The sequence below is a fragment of the Salvelinus alpinus genome, chromosome 4, assembly GCF_045679555.1.
Source record: "Salvelinus alpinus chromosome 4, SLU_Salpinus.1, whole genome shotgun sequence".
NCBI lineage: Eukaryota > Metazoa > Chordata > Actinopteri > Salmoniformes > Salmonidae > Salvelinus > Salvelinus alpinus.
In genome coordinates, this window is record NC_092089.1 from 27,939,541 (window position 1) to 27,953,091 (window position 13,551).

Consider the following 13,551-nt stretch of genomic DNA (forward strand, 5'->3'; position numbering starts at 1 on the left):
TACCTGAATAATCATCCAGCCTGGGGAGATGAGGAGTGGGGGGAGAGCATGGTTGGGGGACGAGGTAAGTGTGGGTGTGTCTATGTAAGGGTAAAGGATGTGTATGTACGGTATGGGGGAGGGGCACACCCTTTCAGTCTTAATTAAGGGCCAATGATCAGACACCACTCCCCTTATCACAGAGACAAGCGTCTGTCACAAGAGGACGTGTAGATGAGAGAGGGGGGGGGTGTGTGTGTGAGGGAGGGTTTGTGAGAGGGTGTTTGTGAGAGGGTGTGTGTGTGTGTTTGTGAGAGGGGGTGTGTGTGTTTGTGAGAGGGTGTGTGAGACAGGGTTTCTGACAGGGGGTGTGTGTGAGAGGGTGTGCTTGCGTGGGTGCGTGTGCACGTATACGACACAGGAGTAAGTAGATAGTGTAATAGCAGAGAGATGAGGAAGGTGTGTGTCTTGAGTTGATGAAATTAATTGTTCCTCTTGCTGTAGGTGACTGTACTGGACTGAGCTGCTAGTTATTTCAGTGATGAAGTATGGCTAAAGTATCCTTGTTAGCCATTAGCACACATTACTGTTGTTTACATAACCTGCCAGACCAGACATTTGTTTAGTGTTGGTACCAAGTCACCGTTAAGCTGTTAGCCAAGCTCCTTTATGAAACAAGCTGAAATGTGTGTGTGTGTGCATACTCTGTTTTTAAAGGTCTAGCTCTCTTTTTCTGGTTGTCCTCTCTCTGTCTCTCTCTGTCTCACTGACTCACACCGTTTGACTCATGCTCAGTGCCTTTCGCCACAGCGTTCTGGCCTGGGTAAAGGTGAGTGTTCCCTTGCCAAGGTTAACTCACGCTCACTGAAACTAAAGTGTTCTAAATACTTGGATTTCTCTTGTGAAACTTGGGGTTTCACCATCTGTCTCCCATTCCAGAATACCCCTGTCTGTGTATGTGAGGTGCGTGCAGCTACCACTTTGTGTAGTGGTTAGCGATGATGCTAATGAAAACAGTCTTCTGGTAGATGGAAATGCTTTCACAAAAAACTTCTCAATGAAATGTTAACTACTAAGTATCCTATGCTGAGCTGGCAGAATAATATTAGGATTATTTCATCAATCCAGTGTGTATTTGTTTTGTAAACTCTACCATCACATGTGGCTACAAAAAACCTTAGGTGCTCACTGGAATTAAAGGTTATCTACACCCAAAAATCCTAATTTCCACCAAAAAATCCCAGACCTCTGATTTATTTTGTTTTTCTTTTAAAGAAGTGCAATTTTGAGAGTGAACCTGAAAAAAACAGGGGGAAACAGAAACCTGGAAAAACAAACGGAATTTTGGGGGGGGAAATAAACAGAATCAATCACCCAACTACCTAACTCATCCTCATTGTTTTTATTTACTTTTTTGCTCTTTTGCACACCAGTATTTCTACTTGCACATCATCATCTGCACGTCTATCACTCCAGTGTTAATTTGCTAAATAGTAATTGCTTCGCTACTATGGCCTATTTATTGCCTTACCTCCATACTCCATTTGCACACACTGTATATAGATTTTCTATTGTGTTATTGACTGTACTTTTGTTTATCCTATGTGTTATTGACTGTACTTTTGTTTATCCTATGTGTAACTCTGCTGTTTTTTGTTGCACTGCTTTGCTTTATCTTGGCCAGGTTGCAGTTGTAAATAACTGGCCTACCTGGTTAAATAAAGTTGAAATTATAATAATTTTTAAAAAGTTCTGCAGATTTTATAGGGCCCTATCAAAGGTCTAGCCTAGATAAGCTTGGCCAGTGTGGGTGTTCCACTTGAGAGAATGGGTTGTTGCTCTGTCCCAGTTTAGCTCTGGCACTGCATGAACTAGTGTGTGTGTGTGTGTGTGTGTGTGGCCAGCTTTACAATGCTCTGCTATCCAACAGAGTTAATGGTTTAATGGAAGTATGTTATTCAGCAGTTTCCAGGAAAGTGTATGACAGTAATAAAGGTGTGCTCAGAGATTTCCTTCCTCAGGCATCAACAGCGAAAGGGCCCATTGTTTTGACAGAGCCTCGCTATTGGCTGGTAACCAGGAAATATGCTTTTGGCCACTCACTATGATTGGCTGTTAACTGCCAATGTCAAATGTGACGGAGTCAGAAAGCTTATCCTGACTCCTGTATGGACTACTGTGTATATACACAGTTGAAGTCGGAAGTTTACATACACCTTAGCCAAATACATTTCAACTCAGTTTTTCACAATTCCTGACATTTAATCCTAGTAATAATTCCCTGACTTAGGTCAGTTAGGTTCACCACTTTATTTTAAGAATGTGGAATGTCAGAATAATAGTAGAGGGATTTATTTCAGCTTTTATTTCTTTCATCACATTCCCAGTGTTTCAGAAGTTTACATACACTCAATTAGTATTTGGTAGCATTGCCTTTAAATTGTTTAACTTGGGTCAAACGTTTCGGGTAGCCTTCCACAAGCTTCCCACAATAAGTTGTGTGGATTTTGGCCCATTCCTCCTGACAGAACTGGTGTAACTGAGTCAGGTTTGTAGGCCTCCTTGCTCGCACATGCTTTTTCAGTTCTGCCCACGAATGTTCTATAGGATTGAGGTCAGGGCTTTGTGATGGCCACTCCAATACCTTGACTTTGTTGTCCTTAAGCCATTTTGCCACAACTGTAGAAGTATGCTTGAGGTCATTGTCCATTTGGAAGACCCATTTGCGACCAAGCTTTAACTTCCTGACTGATGTCTTGAGATGTTGCTTCAATATATCAACATCATTTTCCTACCTCATGATGCCATCTATTTTGTGAAGTGCATCAGTCCCTCCTGCAGCAAAGCACCCCCACAACATGATGCTGCCACCCTCGTGCTTCATGGTTGGGATGGTGTTCTTCGGCTTGCAAGCCTCCCCCTTTTTCCTCCAAACATAACGATGTTCATTATGGCCAAACAGTTCTATTTTTGTTTCATCAGACTAGAGGACATTTCTCCAAAAAGTACAATCTTTGTCCCCATGTGCAGTTGCAAACCATAGTCTGGCTTTTTTATGGCGGTTTTGGAGCAGTGGCTTCTTCCTTGCTGAGCGGCCTTTCAGGTTATGTCGATATAGGACTCGTTTTACTGTGGATAGATACTTTTGTACCTGTTTCCTCCAGCATCTTCACAAGGTCCTTTGCTATTGTTCTTTGATTGATCTTTTCGCACCAAAGTACGTTCATCTCTAGGAGACAGAGCGCGTTTCCTTCCTGAGCGGTATGACAGCTACGTGGTCCCATGGTGTTTATACTTGCGTACTATTGTTTGTACAGATGAACGTGGTACCTTCAGGCGTTTGGAAATTGCTCCCAAGGATGAACCAGACTTGAACCAGAGGTCTTGGCTGATTTCTTTTGATTTTCCCATGATGTCAAGCAAAGATGCACTGAGTTTGAAGGTAGACCTTGAAATACATCCACAGGTACCCCTACAAGTGACTCAAATTATGTCAATTAGCCTATCGGAAGCTTCTAAAGCCATGACATCATTTTCAGGAATTTTCCAAGCTGTATAAAGGCACAGTCAATTAGTGTATGTAAACTTCTGACCCACTGGAATTGTGATACAGTGAATATAATCTGTCAGTAAACAATTGTTGGAAAAATGACTTGTGTCATGCACAAAGTAGATGTCCTAACCGATTTGCCAAAACTATAGTTTGTTAACAAGAAATTTGTGGAGTGGTTTAAAAACGAGTGGCCATCACAAAGCCCTGACCTCAATCCCATAGGTAATTTGTTGGCAGAACTGAAAAGGCATGTGTGAGCAAGGAGGCCTACAAACCTGACTCCGTTACACCAGTTCTGTCAGGAGGAATGGGCCAAAATTCACACAACTTATTGTGGGAAGCTTGTGGAAGGCTACCCAAAACGTTTGACCCAAGTTAAACAATTTAAAGGCAATGCTACCAAATACTAATTGAGTGTATGTAAACTTCTGACCCACTGGGAATGTGATGAAAGAAATGAAAACTGAAATAAATCATTCTCTTTACTATTATTCTGACATTTCACATTCTTAAAATAAAGTGGTGATCCTAACTGACCTAAGACAGGGAATTTTTAATAGGATTAAATGTCAGGAGTTGTGAAACTCAGTTTAAATGTATTTGGCTAAGATGAATGTAAACTTCCGACTTCAACTGTATGTACCTAGGCTATATCATAGGCTCTGTTCTAGGATTCATTTTCTGTTGGACTGGACATTGATACGCTTCATTCGGCTAAGTTGGTTCATTTTCAGATCAAATGGGACTCATTAGAGATTGAAGGCCAACTAATTACAGACAATTAGTGACGAGCCTGAGCCTGAGTCTGTGTGGTGCATGCTTGCCAGTGGTGGAAAAAGTACCCGATTGTCATACTTGAGTAAAAGTAAAGATACTTTCATAGAAAATGACTCAAGTAAATGTGAAAGTCACCCAGTAAATACTACTTGAGTAAAAGTATTTGGTTTAAAATACACTTAAGTATCAAAAGTAAAAGTATAAATCCTTTCAAATTCCTTATATTAAGCGAACCAGACGGCACAATTTTCTTCTTTTTTAAATGTACGGATAGCCAGGGGCACAGTACAATACGCAGACATCATTTACAAATGAAGAATTTCTGTTTAGTGAGTCTGCCAGATCAGAGGCAGTAGAGATGACGACAAAGGATGGTCTCTTGATACGTGTGTGAATTGGACCATTTTCATGTCCTGCTAAGCATTCCAAATGTAATGAGTACTTTTGGGTGTCAGTCAAAATGTGTGGAGTAAAAAGTACGTTATTTTCTTTGGGAATGTAGTGAAGTAAAAGTTACCCCAAAAAAGTAGTACTTTCAAGTATTTTTTGTACTTATCTTACTTTACATCACTGACGCTTACTTAGCCGTGTGTGTAACTCTCGCACTCTCTCTGTGTAGAGGTGACTCTGAAGGTTCACCTGAGTGATGCCAGCACCCACCAGCCCCTGGGCGGAGCCACCATCGAGCTCTTCGCAAACCACACCCCTGTAACCACAGAGACCTCTGCTGCCGACGGCAATGCCTACTTGCGTTTTCCCTACCGCCTTGGAACCCTGCTGGTTGTCACAGCAACCAGACAGGGCTACGTGCCAAATTCCGCCCCCTGGAGACCCACCAGACTGCCCGGTAGGTCAAAGTAGTAAAATCTACAAAGTGTGTGTGTGAACAATCTGAACGTGGTGTGTGAGGATAATGAGGGTGCCCCATTACAGCTTTATTATAATAAGTGACCACCCCCATTATCCTCACACAACACTTTCAGATTGTTCACACACACATGCTTATCAGCACTGGACAATTTAGGAGTGACAGAGAAAGGAAAGGAGGAGTGACAGGAAGACAGAGAAAGGAGGAGGAAAGAGGACAACTTTTTTCTCTATGATTTTTATTCAGCCTTTATTTAGACAGGGAGTCAATGCAGAGACCAAGGTCTCTTTATTTAGACAGGGAGTCAATGCAGAGACCACGGTCTCTTTATTTAGACAGGGAGTCAATGCAGAGACCAAGGTCTCTTTATTTAGACAGGGAGTCAATGCAGAGACCAAGGTCTCTATTTAGACAGGGAGTCAATGCTGAGACTAGTGTCTCTTTATTAAGACAGGGAGTCAATGCAGAGACCAAGGTCTCTTTATTTAGACAGGGAGTCAATGCTGAGACCACGGTCTCTTTATTTAGACAGGGAGTCAATGCAGAGACCAAGGTCTCTTTATTTAGACAGGGAGTCAATGCAGAGACCAAGGTCTCTATTTAGACAGGGAGTCAATGCTGAGACTAGTGTCTCTTTATTAAGACAGGGAGTCAATGCAGAGACCAAGGTCTCTTTATTTAGACAGGGAGTCAATGCTGAGACCAGTGTCTCTTTATTTAGACAGGGAGTCAATGCAGAGACCAAGGTCTCTATTTAGACAGGGAGTCAATGCTGAGACTAGTGTCTCTTTATTTAGACAGGGAGTCAATGCTGAGACCAGTGTCTCTTTATTTAGACAGGGAGTCAATGCTGAGACCAGTGTCTCTTTATTTAGACAGGGAGTCAATGCTGAGACCAGTGTCTCTTTATTTAGACAGGGAGTCAATGCTGAGACCAAGGTCTCTTTATTTAGACAGGGAGTCAATGCAGAGACCAAGGTCTCTTTATTTAGACAGGGAGTCAATGCTGAGACCAGTGTCTCTTTATTTAGACAGGGAGTCAAATCAAATTTTATTAGTCATATGCGCTGAATACATTAAATGTAGAACTTACAGTGAAATGCTTACTTACAAGCCCCTAACCAACAATGCAGTTTAAAAAATACAAATAAGAATAAGAAATAAAAGTGAGCAGCAGTAAAATAACAATAGCGAGACCATATACAGGGGGTACCGTTACAGAGTCAATGTGCGGGGGTACCGGTTAGTCGAGGTAATTGAGGTAATGTCTACATGTAGTTAGAGTTAATAAAGTGACTATGCTTAAATAATAACAGAGTAGCAGCGGCATAAAAGAGGGGGGGAGAAATACAAATAGTCTGGGTAGCCATTTGATTAGCTGTTCAGGAGTCTTATGGCTTGGCGTTAGAAGCTGTTTAGAAGCCTCTTGGACCTAGACTTGGCGCTCCGGTACAGCTTGCCGTGCGGTAGCAGAGAGAACCGTCTATGACTAGGGTGGCTGGAGTCTTTGACAATGCTGAAACCAGCGTCTCTTTATTTAGACAGGGAGTCAATGCTGAGACCAGCATCTCTTTATTTAGACAGGGAGTCAATGCTGAGACCAGCATCTCTTTATTTAGACAGGGAGTCAATGCTGAGACCAGTGTCTCTTTATTTAGACAGGGAGTCAATGCTGAGACCAGCGTCTCTTTATTTAGACAGGGAGTCAATGCTGAGACCAGCGTCTCTTTATTTAGACAGGGAGTCAATGCTGAGAACAAGGTCTCTTTATTTAGACAGGGAGTCAATGCTGAGACCAGCGTCTCTTTATTTAGACAGGGAGTCAATGCTGAGACCAGCGTCTCTTTATTTAGACAGGGAGTCAATGCTGAGACCAGCGTCTCTTTATTTAGACAAGGAGTCAATGCTGAGACCAGTGTCTCTTTATTTAGACAGGGAGTCAATGCTGAGACCAGCGTCTCTTTATTTAGACAGGGAGTCAATGCTGAGACCAAGGTCTCTTTATTTAGACAGGGAGTCAATGCTGAGACCAGCGTCTCTTTATTTAGACAGGGAGTCAATGCTGAGACCAGCGTCTCTTTATTTAGACAGGGAGTCAATGCTGAGACCAGCGTCTCTTTATTTAGACAGGGAGTCAATGCTGAGAACAAGGTCTCTTTATTTAGACAGGGAGTCAATGCTGAGAACAAGGTCTCTTTATTTAGACAGATAGTCAATGCTGAGACCAAGGTCTCTTTATTTAGACAGGGAGTCAATGCTGAGACCAGCGTCTCTTTATTTAGACAGGGAGTCAATGCTGAGAACAAGGTCTCTTTATTTAGACAGGGAGTCAATGCTGAGACCAGCGTCTCTTTATTTAGACAGGGAGTCAATGCTGAGACCAAGGTCTCTTTATTTAGACAGGGAGTCAATGCTGAGACCAGCGTCTCTTTATTTAGACAAGGAGTCAATGCTGAGACCAGCGTCTCTTTATTTAGACAGGGAGTCAATGCTGAGACCAGCGTCTCTTTATTTAGACAGGGAGTCAATGCTGAGACCAAGGTCTCTTTATTTAGACAGGGAGTCAATGCTGAGACCAAGGTCTCTTTATTTAGACAGGGAGTCAATGCAGAGACCAAGGTCTCTTTATTTAGACAGGGAGTCAATGCTGAGACCAGTGTCTCTTTATTTAGACAGGGAGTCAAATCAAATTTTATTAGTCATATGCGCTGAATACATTAAATGTAGAACTTACAGTGAAATGCTTACTTACAAGCCCCTAACCAACAATGCAGTTTAAAAAATACAAATAAGAATAAGAAATAAAAGTGAGCAGCAGTAAAATAACAATAGCGAGACCATATACAGGGGGTACCGTTACAGAGTCAATGTGCGGGGGTACCGGTTAGTCGAGGTAATTGAGGTAATGTCTACATGTAGTTAGAGTTAATAAAGTGACTATGCTTAAATAATAACAGAGTAGCAGCGGCATAAAAGAGGGGGGGAGAAATACAAATAGTCTGGGTAGCCATTTGATTAGCTGTTCAGGAGTCTTATGGCTTGGCGTTAGAAGCTGTTTAGAAGCCTCTTGGACCTAGACTTGGCGCTCCGGTACAGCTTGCCGTGCGGTAGCAGAGAGAACCGTCTATGACTAGGGTGGCTGGAGTCTTTGACAATGCTGAAACCAGCGTCTCTTTATTTAGACAGGGAGTCAATGCTGAGACCAGCATCTCTTTATTTAGACAGGGAGTCAATGCTGAGACCAGCATCTCTTTATTTAGACAGGGAGTCAATGCTGAGACCAGCATCTCTTTATTTAGACAGGGAGTCAATGCTGAGACCAGTGTCTCTTTATTTAGACAGGGAGTCAATGCTGAGACCAGTGTCTCTTTATTTAGACAGGGAGTCAATGCTGAGACCAGTGTCTCTTTATTTAGACAGGGAGTCAATGCTGAGACCAGCGTCTCTTTATTTAGACAGGGAGTCAATGCTGAGACCAGCGTCTCTTTATTTAGACAGGGAGTCAATGCTGAGAACAAGGTCTCTTTATTTAGACAGGGAGTCAATGCTGAGAACAAGGTCTCTTTATTTAGACAGATAGTCAATGCTGAGACCAAGGTCTCTTTATTTAGACAGGGAGTCAATGCTGAGACCAGCGTCTCTTTATTTAGACAGGGAGTCAATGCTGAGACCAGCGTCTCTTTATTTAGACAGGGAGTCAATGCTGAGACCAGCGTCTCTTTATTTAGACAGGGAGTCAATGCTGAGACCAGCGTCTCTTTATTTAGACAGGGAGTCAATGCTGAGACCAGCGTCTCTTTATTTAGACAAGGAGTCAATGCTGAGACCAGTGTCTCTTTATTTAGACAGGGAGTCAATGCTGAGACCAGCGTCTCTTTATTTAGACAGGGAGTCAATGCTGAGACCAAGGTCTCTTTATTTAGACAGGGAGTCAATGCTGAGACCAGCGTCTCTTTATTTAGACAGGGAGTCAATGCTGAGACCAGCGTCTCTTTATTTAGACAGGGAGTCAATGCTGAGACCAGCGTCTCTTTATTTAGACAGGGAGTCAATGCTGAGAACAAGGTCTCTTTATTTAGACAGGGAGTCAATGCTGAGACCAGCGTCTCTTTATTTAGACAGGGAGTCAATGCTGAGACCAGCGTCTCTTTATTTAGACAGGGAGTCAATGCTGAGACCAGCGTCTCTTTATTTAGACAGGGAGTCAATGCTGAGAACAAGGTCTCTTTATTTAGACAGGGAGTCAATGCTGAGAACAAGGTCTCTTTATTTAGACAGATAGTCAATGCTGAGACCAAGGTCTCTTTATTTAGACAGGGAGTCAATGCTGAGACCAGCGTCTCTTTATTTAGACAGGGAGTCAATGCTGAGAACAAGGTCTCTTTATTTAGACAGGGAGTCAATGCTGAGACCAGCGTCTCTTTATTTAGACAGGGAGTCAATGCTGAGACCAAGGTCTCTTTATTTAGACAGGGAGTCAATGCTGAGACCAGCGTCTCTTTATTTAGACAAGGAGTCAATGCTGAGACCAGTGTCTCTTTATTTAGACAGGGAGTCAATGCTGAGACCAGCGTCTCTTTATTTAGACAGGGAGTCAATGCTGAGACCAAGGTCTCTTTATTTAGACAGGGAGTCAATGCTGAGACCAAGGTCTCTTTATTTAGACAGGGAGTCAATGCAGAGACCAAGGTCTCTTTATTTAGACAGGGAGTCAATGCTGAGACCAGTGTCTCTTTATTTAGACAGGGAGTCAAATCAAATTTTATTAGTCATATGCGCTGAATACATTAAATGTAGAACTTACAGTGAAATGCTTACTTACAAGCCCCTAACCAACAATGCAGTTTAAAAAATACAAATAAGAATAAGAAATAAAAGTGAGCAGCAGTAAAATAACAATAGCGAGACCATATACAGGGGGTACCGTTACAGAGTCAATGTGCGGGGGTACCGGTTAGTCGAGGTAATTGAGGTAATGTCTACATGTAGTTAGAGTTAATAAAGTGACTATGCTTAAATAATAACAGAGTAGCAGCGGCATAAAAGAGGGGGGGAGAAATACAAATAGTCTGGGTAGCCATTTGATTAGCTGTTCAGGAGTCTTATGGCTTGGCGTTAGAAGCTGTTTAGAAGCCTCTTGGACCTAGACTTGGCGCTCCGGTACAGCTTGCCGTGCGGTAGCAGAGAGAACCGTCTATGACTAGGGTGGCTGGAGTCTTTGACAATGCTGAAACCAGCGTCTCTTTATTTAGACAGGGAGTCAATGCTGAGACCAGCATCTCTTTATTTAGACAGGGAGTCAATGCTGAGACCAGCATCTCTTTATTTAGACAGGGAGTCAATGCTGAGACCAGCATCTCTTTATTTAGACAGGGAGTCAATGCTGAGACCAGTGTCTCTTTATTTAGACAGGGAGTCAATGCTGAGACCAGTGTCTCTTTATTTAGACAGGGAGTCAATGCTGAGACCAGTGTCTCTTTATTTAGACAGGGAGTCAATGCTGAGACCAGCGTCTCTTTATTTAGACAGGGAGTCAATGCTGAGACCAGCGTCTCTTTATTTAGACAGGGAGTCAATGCTGAGAACAAGGTCTCTTTATTTAGACAGGGAGTCAATGCTGAGAACAAGGTCTCTTTATTTAGACAGATAGTCAATGCTGAGACCAAGGTCTCTTTATTTAGACAGGGAGTCAATGCTGAGACCAGCGTCTCTTTATTTAGACAGGGAGTCAATGCTGAGACCAGCGTCTCTTTATTTAGACAGGGAGTCAATGCTGAGACCAGCGTCTCTTTATTTAGACAGGGAGTCAATGCTGAGACCAGCGTCTCTTTATTTAGACAAGGAGTCAATGCTGAGACCAGTGTCTCTTTATTTAGACAGGGAGTCAATGCTGAGACCAGCGTCTCTTTATTTAGACAGGGAGTCAATGCTGAGACCAAGGTCTCTTTATTTAGACAGGGAGTCAATGCTGAGACCAGCGTCTCTTTATTTAGACAGGGAGTCAATGCTGAGACCAGCGTCTCTTTATTTAGACAGGGAGTCAATGCTGAGACCAGCGTCTCTTTATTTAGACAGGGAGTCAATGCTGAGAACAAGGTCTCTTTATTTAGACAGGGAGTCAATGCTGAGACCAGCGTCTCTTTATTTAGACAGGGAGTCAATGCTGAGACCAGCGTCTCTTTATTTAGACAGGGAGTCAATGCTGAGAACAAGGTCTCTTTATTTAGACAGGGAGTCAATGCTGAGAACAAGGTCTCTTTATTTAGACAGATAGTCAATGCTGAGACCAAGGTCTCTTTATTTAGACAGGGAGTCAATGCTGAGAACAAGGTCTCTTTATTTAGACAGGGAGTCAATGCTGAGAACAAGGTCTCTTTATTTAGACAGGGAGTCAATGCTGAGACCAGCGTCTCTTTATTTAGACAGGGAGTCAATGCTGAGAACAAGGTCTCTTTATTTAGACAGGGAGTCAATGCTGAGAACAAGGTCTCTTTATTTAGACAGGGAGTCAATGCTGAGACCAGCGTCTCTTTATTTAGACAAGGAGTCAATGCTGAGACCAGTGTCTCTTTATTTAGACAGGGAGTCAATGCTGAGACCAGCGTCTCTTTATTTAGACAGGGAGTCAATGCTGAGACCAAGGTCTCTTTATTTAGACAGGGAGTCAATGCTGAGACCAGCGTCTCTTTATTTAGACAGGGAGTCAATGCTGAGACCAGCGTCTCTTTATTTAGACAGGGAGTCAATGCTGAGACCAGCGTCTCTTTATTTAGACGGAGTCAATGCTGAATACAAGGTCTCTTTATTTAGACAGGGAGTCAATGCTGAGACCAGCGTCTCTTTATTTAGACAGGGAGTCGAGGTCTCTCTTCCAGGTGAGCCCTGTATAGCACCACAATACACATCAAAATACAATAAACACATTAAACTACACATTCATATACAGAATAAAATACACATTATTATACACAACAATACACGAAAGCAAAACACAATCATAAAAAAGAGACACATTCTTCTGTAAAAAGGCCCCTTAACAACTGTCTGACATGACATAGAGGCACCAATTCCTCCCATTTTAAAGTGTATTGTAGATCATTCCACACGTAAGGTGCAAGGAAATTAAAGGCTGATTTACCTAACTCTCTAGACACCAAAGGAGTCTCCAGTTAACCAACCCTGTGAACAGGTTTAAGAACTTGTCATTTTAAGTTTTAATAGTGATGTTAGCTTTTGGTGAAGAATACAGTGTTGAGTAATTAAACTGTTTCCTGTGATAAAACGAAGGGCGCTATGAAAAACACCATCCAAGGCTTTAACAGTAGAGGTAGATCACAGAGAATGGAAAAGGGAAAGCTGGAGATTTAAACTAGTCAAGTAAGATCTTAAAAAAAAAAAAATTCTACAAACCACAATGCTAGAAAATAAAGAAACCACTAGGTCTAGAATATGTCATGAAGTTGAGGAAAACCAAAATTCAATAGTTTACCTTTTATTAGTGAGAATAAAAATGAGCCACAGGGTGGGTTATTGTGATGAATAAATGAGTGACTGGTGGGTCCCATGTGGCTCAGTTGGTAGAGCATGGTGCTTGCAACGCCAAGCGTCTGATGAAATGTAAAAATGACACGTGTGTGTGTGTGTATTCCAGTGTTTTCCTCTCTCAGTCTGGAGCTGCTACCAGAGAGAGCTGCCACTCTGATGGTGTATGAAGACCTGATACACATTAACTCTGGATCCCAAGGTGAGAGAGAGTACTGAGACACGGTCCCTGGCCCAGTGACCTCACACACATTAATAATGAAAGATGTCCACCCCTTTAAAACATCTCTCTAATGAAAGACCCACACACACACACACACACACACACACACACACACACACACACACACACACACACACACACACACACAGGCAGCATGTGTCCTCTGTCAATCAGTCAGGAGCAATTACATTAGATAAGATTAAATTAGATGTGATCTTATAACATGTATCTTTGTCTGCCGTGTGTCTGATCAGTGTGCTTGTTTTGCTATGTGTGTGGGTGTTCGTCTTCAATAACCACACTCATTTAGAGTGTCCCATACCATCTGCTCTTCTCCTGCTCTGCCATCCTCTCTGAGTGAGGTTCTGCTGCTTCTACTCCTTTAAATGTTGCTGACTGAGCTGTGTGTGTCCGTCCTCCAGGAGGGCAGGATAATCATGCTATGGTCTGGTGCATACAGTGGCCCCTATCCACACACAGTGTGTTATATCATGGTATTTTGAACCTGGAAGCCCAGGGGAGCGATAAACCTTGTCATGTGGCAGGAGGAGAGAGAATGAAAAGTGAAGGGGGAAGAGAGGGGGTGGGGAAGAGAGGGGATGAGGGAGA

General features: G+C 42.6%; 1 protein-coding gene across 1 annotated transcript in view; it reads left to right on the top strand.

Moving 5' to 3' along the window:
- The window catches only part of LOC139573193 (protein FAM171A1-like), a 61,763-nt gene that overhangs the window by 9,337 nt on the left and 38,875 nt on the right, over positions 1 to 13,551 (top strand). Inside the window, exons 2-3 of the mRNA XM_071396385.1 lie at positions 4,929 to 5,156; positions 12,829 to 12,921. Coding sequence (XP_071252486.1) covers positions 4,929 to 5,156; positions 12,829 to 12,921 — 321 coding nt within the window. The remainder of the gene's footprint in view (positions 1 to 4,928; positions 5,157 to 12,828; positions 12,922 to 13,551) is intronic.